Genomic DNA, 16,263 nt, shown 5'->3' with positions numbered 1-16,263 from the left:
TCCATGTTTGGCGCTATATTGACTCTCAACAGTTTCTGTGCAGCGCGATTTCTGTGGGAAATGGAGCCCGAACTGCTGAGAAGTATGCTGATGAGTCTCACCAGCACATCACATTTGGCAGTTGAGCTATTCCTTAAGATCCAAAGTGATGAGGAGTCTGACGATGATAGCGAGACGCGTATGACACTAAATTGCTTCTGGCATTCACGGAAATCTTCAGCACCATGGAACGCCACTTTTGGGCTCAAGATACAAGCACTGAGTGGTGGGACCACATCGTCATGGAAGTCTGGGATGACGAGCAGTGGCTGCAGAACTTTCCGATGAGAAAAGCCACTTTCATGTGACTGTGTGCTGAGCTTGCCCCCACCCTGTGGTGCAAGGACACAAGATTGAGAGCTGCCCTGACCGTGGAGAAGCAGGTGGCTATTGCAGTCTGGAAGCTGGCAACTCCAGACAGCTACCGATCGGTCAGGAATCAGTTTGGAGTGGGAAAGTCGATCGTTGGAATCGTGTTGATGTAAGTTTGCAGGGCCATTAATCGCATCCTGCTAAGAAGAACTGTGACTCTGGGGAACGTGCAGGACATCGTGGATGGCTTTGCACAAATGGGTTTCCCTAACTGTGGAGGGGCGATAGATGGGACGCGTATTCCTATTCTGGCACCACTCCACCTAGCATCCGAGTACGTTAATCGGAAGGGGTATTTCTCTATGGTTCTCCAGGCGCTTGTGGATCACAGTGGGCATTTTGTTGACATTAACACAGGCTGGCCTGGAAAGGTGCATGATGCACGCATCTTTCGGAACACTGGCCTGTTCAGGAAGCTGAAGGCAGGGCCTTTTTCCCCAGACCGGAAGATCACAATAGGGGACGTTGAAATGCCCATTGTGATCCTTGGAGACCCTGCTTACCCGTTAATGCCTTGGCTCATGAAATCATATACAAGGAAGCTTGACAGGAGTAAGGATCGGATCAAATACAGGCTGAGCTGGTGCTGAATGACTGTGGTGTGCTTTTGGCCGTTTAAAGGGGCACTGGTGATCTCTGTACAGAAAGCTAGACTTGGGGGAAAGCAGCATCCCTGCTGTTATATCTGTGTGCTGTACCCTCCATAATATTTGTGAAGGGAAGGGTGAAACATTCAGTCAGGCATGGACCTCTGAGGTTCAACGCCTGGAGGCTGAATTTGCACAGCCAGAGAGCAGGGCTACTAGAGAGGCCCAGCACAGGGCTTCAAGGATTAGGGATGCCTTGAGGGAGGAATCAGAGGCTGAAAACCAACAGTAATGTTTGGTGCTTTGCACGGGAGTGAAGTGCAGTGGTTACAATGTTAGTAGGAATCTGTTTTTCCTATGCTGATTTGCAGTGCCTGTTTCTTTCCTGGGCTAAGGTATCTTTGACTTTCTGCAATAAAGATTGTTTTCAAAGCCAAGAATTCATTTATTGAAAAGAAAATAACTTTCTTGACAGACACACAACATTTTGGGAACCTAAAAGGGCAGGGAGGTGGGGTGGGGAACTGTACAGTCACAGGTTTGAATATGTCCTTTCTGGAGTGCTGTGCAATGACTGCTACACTTTAGGATGCTTATACTGCATCGTGATGGGGGCTGAGTGCAGAGAGTAAGGATTGTAGTTGTCAGGGCTGGTTGGTGAACGTACAGGTGTTGGAGGCAGCTGCTGGTGGTAAGAACCTGGATGCTGGGGAAAGGGGTTTTGAGCTGACATTGGGGCACAAGGGAAAGAGCTTTGGGATGGTGGGGGGGCGGTAGTGTTCTGCCTGCATGGCTACTAGCGCCTGGATAGAGGCCACTTGGCATGCCAGGATGCTTATCAGCTGCTTTGTGCTCTTCTTCCTGGCCACTGCATTTTTCTGGGAGATCCTGCTTTCCCTTTCCCTCCAATCCTGCACTTTGATTCTCTGTAGCAGACTGATCCATAACTGCTTGCAGCATGTCTTCTTTGCTTTTTCGTGGCTTCTTCTGGAGGTTTTGGAGTCTTTGAGCTGTTGATAACACAGGCAGCCGAGAACAAGGTTGCTTGTGGAAAGGCAAAAAAGGCAACACTTAACAGAGGCAGCATTGTTTCTCTCTCAGACAGTTATTCCCACACAGTGAAGGAGTAACATTCTCCACAATAGTATAATTTTCCCATACCAAAGAGAGCGCACATGACCCACAGGAGCCCCGAAATGGTGAGTAAGGGGGACTGATTGCTTCAGGACTGTACTGTCCTCGGGGTTTCTGTGCGCTGGGGAAAGCCAACAGCTGCAGTACCCTCCATAATACACTGAACACTCTCCCAACATTTTCCACAGGAGTTGATCCTGGAAGATCTCTTGCTGCTGCCGTCACCTGGGAAGAGTGGGAGGGTCTTCTACAGCAATGCTGATTCCGCCCTGGCCCCTATGCAGCTTGCCTGTGTGCAGCAATGGTCCCCCCCACCCCTCGCAACACAGTGGCGTGGATGTGTTAGCCTGACTCTGACAAGGACCACAGTGGCTCTCCCAATAAACTTGCGCAAGCGCATTTCAGCCAGAGCATGGGCAACTTTTGAAGAGATTACTGAGGCCGATTACCGCGAAGTGATAGACCACATCAATGTGCTATTCCACATCTAGGCATGTATGCATGCAGAACCCTCCCTCCTCTCCCGAAACATTTCCATCCTGAAAATAAAAGCTACTTACTGGGAACCCGCTCCTCAGTTTGTCTTCCACTAAGTACTGGCTGCTGCGACTGGCTACCTTCCTCCTGGCTTGAGAAGAGCTCCTGCCTGCATGCCTCCAGGGACTCTGGTGTGTCTCTCCCTACCCCAGTACCTTCACTCTTGGTTTCCTCCTCCGCCCCCCCTCCTCCACCCATCCTGCTCTGAAGTGTCCATCGTGGTCCTTGGATTGGCGGTGGGGTCACCCCCAAGTATCGCGTCCAGCTCTTTGTAAAAACGGTAGGTCGCGGGGGTAGCGCCGGAGTGGCGGTTTCCCTCACAGGCTTTGGAATAGGCACTCCACAGCTCCTTCACTTTAACTCTGCACTGCAGTGCGTCCCGGTCATGGCCCCTTTCCAGCATGGCCTTTGATACCTGCCCAAAGGTATCGTAATTCCTACAGTTGGAGTGCAGCTGTGACTGCACAGCTTCCTCACCCAAACACTGATGAGGTCCAGCAACTTGCCATTGCTCCATGCTGGGGCTCGTTTGGCGCGTGGAGGCATGGTCACCTGAAAGATTCACTGATTGCACTCCACACCTGGCTGAGCAAACAGGAAGGGGATTTTTAAAATTCTGGGGGCATTTAAAGGGCAGGTCACCTGAGGCCAAGGCAGTAGAGTTCGAACTGATGAGCCAAGTGGCTGAACAGGCATTCTGGGATACCTCCGAATACCTCTGGAGGCCAATAACAGTGTTTTTGGTGGCCACACTGGCGGAGCAGCACTGCAGTTGTTATTCCCCAGGCCGAGGTGGAGTACATGCAGCGCTGTAGCCAGGGAGATACAGTGCTGTACGTGCCTTGCAAGTGTGGATGTTGAGTGAGTTGCAGTGCTGTAAAGCCATCACCAGTGTTGCAACTCTCCAGTGTAGCCAAGGCCAAAGACTTAAAGAGGCCTACTAGCTGTGGTCAGATACTTATATGGTGCCTCTGCAACCTTCCTCCCCAAGCTGCTAAGCAGAATAGAAGAGAAGCTTTCCTCCCCTACCTTGCTCCTCAAAGAAGAGGATACGCTTAGTTCTGCTCCATTGCTGATGTTTAGACAAGTCTTTTCAGTTAGGCTCCCATCCTGTAACTGGATCAACTGAATGGGTGCGCCTTTACACCCATACTGAGCCTCCTTAACTTCAGTGGAACTCTGGAGGAGCATCAGAATCCATTTGCATGTCCAACTGCAGGATTAGGGAACTAGTTTCTCCCAGCTAAGTGACTAGACAAAAAGCCTTGTCAAACACACAAAGCCGAAAGACTCTGGAAAAACAGACAAGACAGTGTATAGTAATTTTAGACATTACTCATAACAGAAGCCTCAAAAATATTCATACAGAATATGGAACCTGGAACAACCGCTTCCTCAGCTCTTGTCCACTCACGCCCCTTCTCTACCTACGCTACATTGATGAAATCTTCATCATCTGGACCCATCTTATCAGCAGGTAAGTATGCCCAGTGGTCTGTGATGGGATGTTAGATGGGAGGGGATCTGAGTTAGGAGAGAATTCTCTGCAGTGAGTGCTGGCTGGTGAGTCTTGCCCACATGCTCAGGGTTTAGCTGATCGCCATATTTGGGGTCGGGAAGGAATTTTCCTCCGAGGCAGATTGGCAGAGGCCCTGGAGGTTTTTCACCTTCCTCTGCAGCGTGGGGCATGGGTCACTTGCTGGTGGATTCTCTGCAGCTTGAGGTCTTCAAACCACAATTTGAAGACTTCAATAACTCAGACACAGGTTAGGAGTTTGTTACAGAAGTGGATGGGTAGGATTCTGTGGCCTGCTTTGTGCAGGAGGTCAGACTAGATGATCATATTGGTCCCTTCTGACCCTAAAGTCTATGACCCATGGGAAGGAGACTCTGGAAAAATTCCACCACGATTTCAACAGCTTCCACCCTACCAATCTAAACGGGAGGTCCGCTTCCTAGACACCACGGTGCAAATTAAAGTGATGGTCACATTAACACGACCCTATACCGAAAACCTACCGACCACTATGCCTACCTTCATGCCTCCAGCTTCCATCCCGGGCACACCACACGATCCATTGTCTACAACTGCATCTGCTTTAACCCCTCAGACAGAGATCAACACCTACAAAATCTCCACCAAGCATTCTCAAAACTACAATACCCGCACGAGGAAATAAGGAAACAGATCAACAGAGCCAGATGTGTACCCAGAAGCCTCCAACTGCAAGACAAACCCAAGAAAGAAACCAACAGGACTCCACTGGCCATCACATACAGTCCCCAGCTAAAACCCCTCCAACGCATCATCAGGGATCTACAACCCATCCTGGACAATGATCCCACACTTTCACAGGCCTTGGGTGGCAGGCCAGTTCTCACCCACAGACAACCTGAAGCATAGTCTCACCAGTAACTGCACACTGCAGCATAGTAACTCTAGCTCAGGAACCAATCCATGCAACAAACCTCGATGCCAACTCTCCCCACATATCTACATCAGCGACACCATCACAGGACCTAACCAGATCGGCCACACCATCACCGGTTCATTCACCTGAATGTCCACCAATGTAATATATGCCATCATATGCCAGCAATGCCCCTCTGCTATGTACATCGGCCAAACTGGACAGTCTCTACGGAAAAGGATAAATGGACACATCAGATATTAGGGATGGCAATATACAAAAACCTATAGGAGAACACTTCAACCTTCCTGGCTACACAATAGCAGATCTTAAGGTGGCCATCCTGCAGTAAAAAAAAAAAAAAAAAAAACTTCAGGACCAGACTTCAAAGAGAAACTGCTGAGCTTCAGTTCATCTGCAAATTTGACACCATCAGCTCAGGACTAAACAAAGACTGAATGGCTTGCCAACTACAAAACCAGTTTCTCCTCCCATGGTTTTAACACCTCAACTGCGAGAACAGGGCCTCATCCTCCCTGATTGAGCTAACCTCGTTATCTCTAGCTTGCTTGCATATATATACCTGCCCCTGGAAATTTCCACTACTTGCATCCGACGATGTGGGTATTCACCCACGAAAGCTCATGCTCCAAAACGTCTGTTAGTCTATAAGGTGCCACAGGACTCTTTGCTGCTTTTACAGATCCAGACTAACACGGCTACCGCTCTGATACTTGATATAGGATGTGATTTTTTTTTTTTTTTTTTTTTAAGCAGAGGACGTTCCTTTCAGATCTCCATTACCAATCTGGAAGAAGGACTTCAAAGCATGTTAGGAACATTTAGATGTTACTATCATTGGAGATGTTGCAGACACCAGCAAAGGCAAAGAAAAAAAAAAAAAAAAAAAAAAAAAGAAAGAACCTGCAGAGGTTAAAAATATGGGCATAATATGATGAGAATTTCAACTTGGAAAGACGCAAGCTAATACATCCGGGGGTAATAGTCCAAGATACATAGAAGTCATTGGAAGGGAGGCATTAGGAAAAAATAATACTGAAAGAAACCAAGGGCTGATAGTGGACAGGCTAGCATATAAGCAAGGGGGACTGGGAAAGCCAATACAAAGTGGAGGGGTGGGGAGGAAGAGAGGGTGCTACACAGAGAAGCAATGATGTCAGAACAGAAAGGCACTAGGGCCTTTTCCGTATCTCCCTGCTGTAACTGTACCAGTACCACAGCCAGTTCTGTGCACTTCATGGCTGGAAAGATACTGACAAATTGGAGGGAGTTCAAAGGAGTTAGTAGGCTAGAAGAACTGACATGCAGAAAGATTAAAGGAGCTAAATATGTTGTTACTTAGTCAAGCTATAAAGGAGATGGGAAGAAGACGACGACGACCTAACAAAACTGAAGGGTGTGACCATCAGAGCTGGAGTCGAATTATTTAGATGGGTGTATGTGTACCTTCCAGAAATAAGCCCATGTTCAGATATGAAATCCAAACCTTTCTCTGGTGTCAGAAAGGTTACACTTTCCACTCCCCCCCCCGTCCCCCAAACTGTGGTTCTGAATAAAATGCAGTTTACACAAGACAACTCATTGCTTGAGCTATGCATGTTCTGAATCACTTCAACCAGTGAAGTTACTGATTTTAGATCCCAATTTAGCCAAGTACTTAAGTATGTGCTGAATTTTAAACAATTTTAAACACACAAGTCAATTTGGCTTTTCTGAATAGGGGGCTTTAAACCATTCTATTGTATTTAAACAGCTTTCTATCTTTCTTGTAAAATTTATAACAGTTCTAATCAATGCAATATAAAGATAGAGGGAAACATTATTTATTCATTATATGATAGTCAGAGGTTTTCTAGAAGCTAATTGACTGGTTTTGGGTTTTTTTTGTTTTTTTTAGTCCTAAAAACAGCTGCAGTCACCTTCAGTAGATCCCTGTGTAGCTGAGGCACAAAAATAGCTTACTGAAACTTTCTACAGAGCCAAAGCTACTTCAAGAACAAGAATGCTTCATGCAAACACTTGCTTCCTTTTGAAGCAAATATATTTATATCTGCCTTTTCCTTCCTTCAACTTGAAATCATTAGTATATCAGTATGAAAATCTTAATATTGTGCAGGATGGCTTAAAAAAAAAGTGCAGATATATCTTATGTTTAAGTAAGACTTGTAGTCATAGCCAAAAGAGTCAGCTCAGATAATGAGACCACCATAGCCATGTGCCAGGCAATTCATATTAATATTTTCTTTGAATGATTGTACTAATCTGCCTCAACCATATTGTTGAGAAAAAACATAGCTGACCACTGACGAAAAAGTTTCAGAATATGTACCTCGCTCTTCATTTTGACTATTAGATTTCAGAGAGAGTCTTACTAAGGCAGAAAGTTTAACATTAAAAACAAAATTTAGTTTCACAGACAGTATATTGTAAAATGGCATTCACCCCAAATACAAAAGCTCATTTCTTCTTTGAAATACAACCAGCTATTCTATGTCTCTTAGTTCAGATTTTCTTTTTAGTGTATCCCACACAAATGGGCCCTTTGTCCAGGTGTGAAATGGAAGGTTATTTGGATGTTCTGATGCTGCCCTCTATTAGTGTCCATTTGATCCTGGAGGATTTGGTCCTAATTGAAACCTTTATTCATTTGAGCTGTTCTTTTGAACTGAATGGACTACTGCAACCCTTACTCCCAGTTATTCGTATTATCAGCCTAGGACTCATGGACCAGGAACCCATTGTGCTAGGATAGAAGTGGGCAAACTTTTTGGCTCGAGGGCTACATCTGGGTATGGAAATTGTATAACGGGTCATGAAAGCTCACAAAATTGGGGGTTGGGAGGGCTCCAGCTGGGGATGCAGGCTTTGAGGATGAGGGGCTAGGGGTGGAGGAGGGCGCTCTGGACCAGGACCAAGGGGCTCCAAGGACAGGAGGGGGATCAGGGCTGGGGCATGGGATAGGGTCAGGCCCTGGACAGCACTTACCTCAAGCAGCTCCCAGAAACATTGGTATGTCTCCCCTCCAGCTCCTACACAAAAGTGCCATCAGGCAGCATAGGCACCACCCCTGCAGCTCCTATTGCCAATGGGAGCTGCAGGAGCAGCGCACAGAGCCCCCTGACTGCCCCTACACATAGGAGGCAGAGGTTGAACATGCCACTGCTTTCGGGAACTGCGTGGAGTGGGGCAAGCCCCCAACCTCATTCCCCAGCTGGAGCGCAGGGCAGGGCAAGCGCTGGAGTGAGGCAAGCCTCAGAGCCTGTTCCTGGCAGGAGCTCAACAGCCAGATTAAAATGCCTGGAGGGCCAGATGTGGCCCTCAGGCTGTAGTTTGCCCACCCCTGTGCTGGGTACTATACAAACAGAAGAAAGACTGTCAGCTCTTTGGGGCAAGGGTTAGCTAAATATAAGATAAGACTCAAATGGATACAGACAGACGGGGAGTTCCAGGAAGCAAGACAAGACAACACAACACTGGTCAGAATTACAGGCAGTTGTTTCTAGCCACCAGCATCCTAACTGCGGACTTTAACAGGAATAAGAACTGGAAAAGCCTCAGGATATGGTCTAATTCAAAAAATTGGATCAGTGTTAGTTATAAAACCAGGAAACAGTCTACAAAAATTTCCTAGAAGTCAATGTACTCCTACTCAAACCATGTGTAGTTGGAACCCTCCAGAACACTCAAACCTAGTCAAATGCTGCCCCACCCCTTCAAAATACCAGCAGGCAAAAAAGGAACACTTTAATAAGCTTAATAATTGCATACAATAGAAAGCTTGTATCTTTCAACAGAAGTTGGTCCAATAAAATATATTACTGCACCCACCTTGTCTCACAAACACATTCCTACAAAATTGTCATTAAAGGTTTGCCAGCCCAGCCACAGAATGTTCTTGTCTGCCTTTTACCATAGAGTTTCATAATTAGAGACAGTTTACTTGCCTAAACAAAACCAATAACCCCTCCACATATATAACAGACCTCCCTCCCCACTCAAAGCAAGTAATATTAATACCACCTTGCAAAGTCCTATGATTTATAACAAATATGGGACCAAGTGAACTTTCTAGTTGCAATATGAATGGACTTTCATCTACAGCAGAACCTCAGAGTTACCAACACGCCAGGAGCGAAGGTTGTTCATAACACTTAAATGTTCATACTCTGACCAAAACACTATGGCTGTTCTTCCAAAAGTTTACAACTGAACACTGACTTAATACAGCTTTGAAAAAAAACTTTCCTATGCAAAAGAAAAATGCTGCTTTTAACCATCTTAATTTAAATGAAGCAAGCACAGAAACAGTTTCCTTACCATGTCTAATCTTTTTTTAAGCTTACATTTAGCACAATACTGTACTGTATTTGCTCTCTCCCGCCAGGCTCTGCTGATGAATTGCATACATCCAGTTCCAAATGAGGTGTGTGGCTGACTGGTCAGTTCAGAACTCTGAGGTTCTACTGTAGATTTGATCTCTAATATTTTGAACGCATTTCATGATGTATTCAGCACCTTAAGAGTTACAAAATTAAATCTACCTCTTGGAGTGTGTTAAGCATATAGAGTAAAGGAGTGCACACACATCTACAATAAGTTTCCCCCAATTCTATGCATCAAAAAGTTTGCTAGCAGATTAACAATTGAGAGAGATCAAGCAGCTGATCACGGGCACATTAAGTTATTTTGAGATAATATTTAGCAGAGGTAAGAGATGCAAAAATTAATTTCAATATTAAGATTTTAAAATACACCAACATGGTTCACTTGTAAATGACAGCTCAATATTCACTTGTATACGTAAATACTATGCATTCTGAATAAAAACAATTTGGGTCATTTTAATTACAGACAACACTTGAGGTACAACAGATTTCTCATTTAAAAAACACAAACTCTGAGCTTCGTTAACCAGATTTGCAAAAAAAAGAAATCTGTTCCATAAGCGACAGAGATGTGTAAACCCCTCCATGGTGGAGAAGAGCCATTTGGCTACATGGAGAGCCACACCTTTTTCCCTAATTACAACTTACCAAGTTTTTCCACCAACTTCAGCATTACCCCTCCAATGTGCACCTCCCCTGTGACTCTCAGGGTAACATCTCTGTTCAGGTCCGTCACATGGACGTTTAACTCCCACGTCCCATCTGCATAGCAGCCATCTGGCATCCTTATACCGTCCAAAGCCATCGTTCCCTCTTCCTGTGAGAGTAAAGGAAATGGCATTCATTAGCCAACAGAAGGGCTTGCTCTGGGGATGGGTCTCTTCCCTCCCGCACAATCTAGAAAGTAAGAGTTCCCTAATGGAAAAATGTCATTTAATGTCATCACGATAAAACTGCAAAGCAAAAGAGAGAAAAGAAAATCTGTGCGAAGGGATACATGCCCAGGGAACTGGAGCTCCACACCCAGGGCTGCAAAGAAGCATCACAGCTCACAACAGGGTTCCGTTTACAAAAATCTGAATTATGCAATGGATACGAGTGAAGAAAACATATTTTGTTTGACTGCCACCAAGTGCATAACTTCCAACTACGCAAAATACAGGGACAAACATGCAAGCTGAAGAGAGCGAGAAGCAGGATTATCTGTCCTACCCTGCGTGAGAAAACAGTTCTAGCAGATTTACATCGGCATCACAGGAATCACCAGCATTTTCCTAGGTCTTCCTTAATACTCCCAAGCCTCCCATCGCTCCACTGTGCAGTCATTCGCCCCCCCATTCGTGACCGGCAAACACTTGTTAACCCCTCGCTTGGGTTTCCCCCAATTGCTACTTATTCCCACTACTCACCCTCTCTGGGAGAGCTGCTAGAAAGCGCTTTGTCTAAGACCGCAAACTCCAGTAATGCTGATGCCGCAGCAGGGATGTGCGTGCCTGCGTGTGCATCCACAGGCAGGACACGGGCTTGGATTCCCAAATCCTCCTGTTCTGCACAACGGGGGCAGGGAAATGGTGACGCCCTGGGGCTCCCACGGGCATGTGGGAATGCTCCCCTCAGTGCACCCCACGCCCCTCAGCTGCCTCCAATGGGGGGGCCCCTCAGCGCACCCCACGCCCCTCAGCTGCCTCCAATGGGGGGGCCCCTCAGCGCACCCCACGCCCCTCAGCTGCCTCCAATGGGGGGGCCCCTCAGCGCACCCCACGCCCCTCAGCTGCCTCCAATGGGGGGGCCCCTCAGCGCACCCCACGCCCCTCAGCTGCCTCCAATGGGGGGGCCCCTCAGCGCACCCCACGCCCCTCAGCTGCCTCCAATGGGGGGGCCCCTCAGCGCACCCCACGCCCCTCAGCTGCCTCCAATGGGGGGGCCCCTCAGCGCACCCCACGCCCCTCAGCTGCCTCCAATGGGGGGGCCCCTCAGCGCACCCCACGCCCCTCAGCTGCCTCCAATGGGGGGGCCCCTCAGCGCACCCCACGCCCCTCAGCTGCCTCCAATGGGGGGGCCCCTCAGCGCACCCCACGCCCCTCAGCTGCCTCCAATGGGGGGGCCCCTCAGCGCACCCCACGCCCCTCAGCTGCCTCCAATGGGGGGGCCCCCACACCCCTCAGCTGCCTCCAGTGGGGTCCTTCTTCAGTGCCCCCCCCCGGCTGCTTCCGTGGGGGCCCGCCTCATGCCCCCCCCCCGCGGCCGCCTCCAATGGCGGGAGGGGACGGAGCGGCCCCAGGGCCGGGCTGCGGCTGGGTCCCAACCCCCCTCGGCTCCGAAGGCCGCGGCTCACCTCCGCCTCGGCGCCTGGAGCCCGGCTCGGCCCGGGCCGTCCGGTGCCGCAGCAGCTACTCGGGAGCTGTCCCGCCTCCTCCCCGCGCCGCCCGACCGCGTCCGCTGCCCCCAGAGCCGCTGCCTAGGGGCCGCCGCGGGCCGGGGGCGGCTCCAGCCCAATCCCGAGGAGCCGCTGCCCTTTTATGGAAGCGAAGGACGGAGCGCGGGGCGCGGAGCCAACATCCGGGCCTGCAGCAGGGGCCGGCCCGGGACCCCCGGCGGGCACCGAGCCTGGCTGCGGGGGCGGGGGGGGTCGCGGGGGCTGTGCGGCTGGAAGGACGCGGGGGGGTGGGGGTGTTGGGGCAGGGAGGGGCCATGGGGCAGGGAGGAGCAGAGCGGGGCATCGGGGAAGGGGGTGAGGGTCATGGAGGCCGTGGGGGTGGGGGCATGGGGGCAGGGAGGGGGAGAGGGGCTGGGGATCATGGGGGCAGAGAGCAGGTATAGGGACGGGTGTCATAGGTGTGCTGGGGCAGAGAGGGGGTGGGGGCATTTAGGGGGAGAGGCGGGAATAGAGCAAGAGGCTGGGGGTCATGGAGGCTGTGGGGGTTTTGGGGCAGGGAGGGGATGGGGGCCATGGGGCCTGTGGGGGAAATGAAAGGGGGCATGGGGAGAGTGTGTTGGGGATTTGGGGTGTCACCGGGCTGTGTGAGGGGAATGCAAGGAGACGGAGGCAGCGGCACTGGAGATTTGGGGGAATCATGGGGGCTGCGGGAGGGGGTGAAAGGGAGAACAGAGGGAGGGGGATGGTGGGGACTTGGGAGATCCTGGGGAGAGGGAGGGGGATGTGCAGGAGTGTCAGGGAAGTGTTGACAAGGGAAAGTGGGAGCAAAGGGGCCAGAGGACGGTTAGGGGACAGGGACAGGTGGAGTAGAGGGGATGGGGGAAGCAGGACATTGGGGTGGGGCGTGGGGGCTGTGCTATATGCTCTTTGTGCCTGTGCAGTGTGTTTATTTTGTGCTTTCTAACCACTCAGAGCAGTGGTCTTAACCTGTTTACCATTGTGGGCCGCAAGTTGAGAACCACAGGGTGTGTATTCCTCCCCCGCCAATCCCTTCACAATCCCTTATGCCTAACACCCCTGCCGAGAGTGGGGCCAGGAATAGAGCACTTGGCCGGGCAGTCGGGACCTGGACCCCTGCATGGGACCGGGCAGCTGGATGCTGGACCCTGCAGAGGGCCAGGCACCAGATGCCCACGTGGGGCTGGGCAGCCAGAGCCCAACCCTGGAACCCAACTGCATGGAGCCAGGCAGCGGGAGCCCGGGACCCCAGTGTGTGTGGCAGGGTGGCCAGCAGCGGGACCCTGGGACCCTGCAGTGCGGGGTTGGGCATCCAGTAGCTGGATCCACACCCCGGAGCTGGGCAGCTGGAGCCCAGGACCCTGCAGCATGGGGCCAGGCATCCAGAGCCCTGATCCCTGCCGCATGGGGTCTGGCAGCTGGATCTTGGGACCCCACTTGGTAGGGCCAGGCAGCCAGACCCTGCAGTGCGGGACCTGGCAGCTGGATCAGGACCCCACTCCTGCAGGCTGCCTTACTCTTTCTCTCTCTCCCCCTCCACCAGCCCCACCCCCTGCCAGACCCAGGGCCGTCCTTAGGCATACTCAGCATACGCAGCTGTGTAGGGCACCATGAAATTTGTGGCACCAAACAGCTGTATCCCTCGGTCGGCCCCCCTTACAAGGGGCAGGGCTGTCCCTGGGCAGGAGGGCCCTGGGCAACTCCCTCTGCCCTGCCTCTTACCTTTCCCCCCTGCTCTGCCCCTGGCCTGCCCCAATTCCACCTCTTCCCCCAGGGACCCCACATTCACTGGCAGTGGCAGGAAATGGAGCAACCTGGCCCCAGCCCGCTCTACTCTGCCAGCTCCCAGCCATGGCACTCCGCTTCCCTCCACCGGTGAGCGTGGGGAATGGATCGCCCCCCGCTCTCACTGGTGGCGGGAAGCGGAAAAACCCGGTCCCAGCCTGCTCTGCTTCCCTTGCCCCAGCCATGTCACTTGGGTTGGGGAAAGGATTGCCCCTGCTCTTACCTGCAGCGGGTGCAGCTGGGAGCTGGTGGAGTAGAGCAGGCTGGGGCGAGGCTGCTCTGCTTCCCACCGCTGCCGGTGAGTGGGGGATCCCTTTCCCCCAGCCCCCTCCCCTGAGTGACATGGCTGGGGCTGGGACGAGGGAGGTGGATCAGGCTGCTCCCGGCCCCCCACTAATCCTCTGGGCCTGTGGGGCCCCGGAAAGTAGACCCCACAGCTCCCGTCCCACAGACCCTTGGATGGGGAGGCCTGGGGCCTCCCACAGCCTCCATGTGGAGGGCTGCATAGGGCACCCAAATGGCTAGGGACAGCCCTGGCCAGACCAGCACAGCAAAGTTTGAATTTTTTTTTAGCACAAAAGTGTGTGCTGATTGGGCCACATGCAGTCCAGGGGCCGTAGTTTGAGAACCACTGACTCAGAGAGATCCATGGATCAAGTTGGTTGTGAAGGGTTTGAGGTGTAACGGACTGAAATGTCGACCAGTCTAGGCTACCAATGGCCTGGCGTGACAACCTGGCTTTCAAAGAAATAAAGAACTGCCTGAAAAATATGAGGGTGAAAGGCAAATTATCTGCTTCCCATTTGGCCCCCGTTTTAAATTTATCAAGGGCCTGCTTTTATAAAACCTTATGGCAACACAAACAGGCTTCCACAGTTTGTACTTTAACACAGTTGCTTAAAAGCCGCATTGCCACAAAATTCCAGTAGAAATATGTTTTGAAGCAAACAAATAGTGCCCACGTGGGGGTGGGTAAAACTTGTAGGCTGCAGCAAGCAGGACCTAAAAGTAAAACTGACCATAAGCAAAACAAGATTCACTTTTATTGTTATGCACATTGTGGGGGACACCCACAGTAAGTTAAGCACTTTCCAAACACAGAGGAAGACAGTCCCAGTTGCAAAGAGCTTCCAGAGTAAAAACGACAAACAATAAAGAAAAGGGATGTAGTACACAAGCAGAGTGATGAATTGTGTGTTTCGCTGTAGCTTATTTTTAGATTTCCCTTTGATCATCCTCCCTTCGCAGGTTAGCTCTCTCTGCTTTCCCCACAGCATTTCCCACCTTCAACTCTGTGGTCTTTTATGCCCCTCTGTACCTGTTACCTCCCTCATAAAGATGACCCTGTTCAATCATGTAATAAGTAAGTGAAACAGTAAGCAGATGGCTTAGGCCCAGATCCTACAGACTTTTAAACTTTGCAGGCTTAGAGACTTAATAAACTGAAAATTATACCGAGCTAACGCTATGAATTAGGCTTGTGATTGTTGTAAGTAGATATACCAGGACAAACCTATTGTGGACACAGTCGTATCAATATAAAGATGTAGTTTACTGGTTTTCCTATGTGGAAATGTGATATTGGTATAAACACTTTTATACCATCATAACTGTCATAAGGGGAGAGTTGTACTGCTTTAACTATACCAGTGTAGTTCAAGCAGTTTAGACAAATCCTAAGCTAGTTTCCTGTGAGTGTGTGGCAGAATTTTATCTGCAGGAGGGATTTCAGAGAGGAGAGGGAAGTGGTTTTGTGGGCTGATCTCAAAAGGGTGGTTTTTCTAAAGAGCTGCTTGAAACTTTATTTTGTGTTCGTGGGAATTTTGAAAACATGCTCATGTCATTGTTTTTATTTCTAACTTAACCAGCTTTTCAGTTTCTGCAGGTTTTTGTAAATCATTTTTCCATTTTCAAAATGAACAGCTTTCAAAAAATGAAATTATCAAATTTCTAATTTTTTTAAATGTGTATGTAAAATAGATCTGATTTTTGCATTATACACCCCTCTTCTTTTTTCAGTTGGTCATAAGTTGCTGGGACGGAGAAGGAGAATGTTTGGAGTGGAAACGTTTTAGGCTTAGCTCTAAAGGTGACTTTCTTTTCTTTTTTTAAAGAGTGAGCTAAATTGTTTTTGGAGTGTGAGTAATTGGGGTGGGTGGAAACACTTTTCTACTCTAAGGGAGGGTGTGTGTGTGTGTGTGTGTGTGTGTGTGTGTGTGTGTGTGTGTGTGTGTGTGTGTGTGTGTGTGTGTGTGTGTGTGTGTGTGAAAATAGTGTTTGAATTAGGCCATCTGTGGATAATTTAGGCAATATTAATATACCTAGGTATAAGAATAGCCAAATTATCATTATTTCAAATTCATGACAGATCAGAGATCATTGTGCAAATCTACACTTTAGAAAATTATGTTTCATACAACGTATGGCACAACCTTCAGCATGTATTATCTTGGAGCGGTTCACATCTCCCCCCCAATACATGTATTCAGTAATTCAGATACACAGAAACTGTAAACATATAATAGATAATGATATCTAGATGTCACTACTAGAGGACTCAGAGGAGTATAAAGAAAAAATTTTAAATTATTTCTTAG

At 49.5% G+C, this 16,263-nt stretch overlaps 1 protein-coding gene across 4 annotated transcripts in view; it reads right to left on the bottom strand.

The window, feature by feature from the left end:
* Positions 1-11,932, bottom strand: part of FERMT2 (FERM domain containing kindlin 2) — a 124,772-nt gene extending 112,840 nt beyond the window's left edge. For all 4 annotated transcript variants that reach the window (XM_050952597.1, XM_050952598.1, XM_050952599.1 and 1 more), the window contains exons 1-2: positions 11,822-11,932; positions 10,135-10,303 (exon numbers count right to left, since the gene is read on the bottom strand). In XM_050952597.1, coding sequence (XP_050808554.1) covers positions 10,135-10,291 — 157 coding nt within the window. In that variant the 5' untranslated portion in view covers positions 10,292-10,303; positions 11,822-11,932. The remainder of the gene's footprint in view (positions 1-10,134; positions 10,304-11,821) is intronic.
* Between the last annotated feature and the right edge of the window lie 4,331 nt (positions 11,933-16,263).

The sequence above is a fragment of the Gopherus flavomarginatus genome, chromosome 5 (genome assembly GCF_025201925.1).
Source record: "Gopherus flavomarginatus isolate rGopFla2 chromosome 5, rGopFla2.mat.asm, whole genome shotgun sequence".
Taxonomy (NCBI): domain Eukaryota; kingdom Metazoa; phylum Chordata; order Testudines; family Testudinidae; genus Gopherus; species Gopherus flavomarginatus.
Note: the sequence above shows the minus strand (reverse complement) of the source record. Positions and strands in the feature narration are given on the sequence as shown.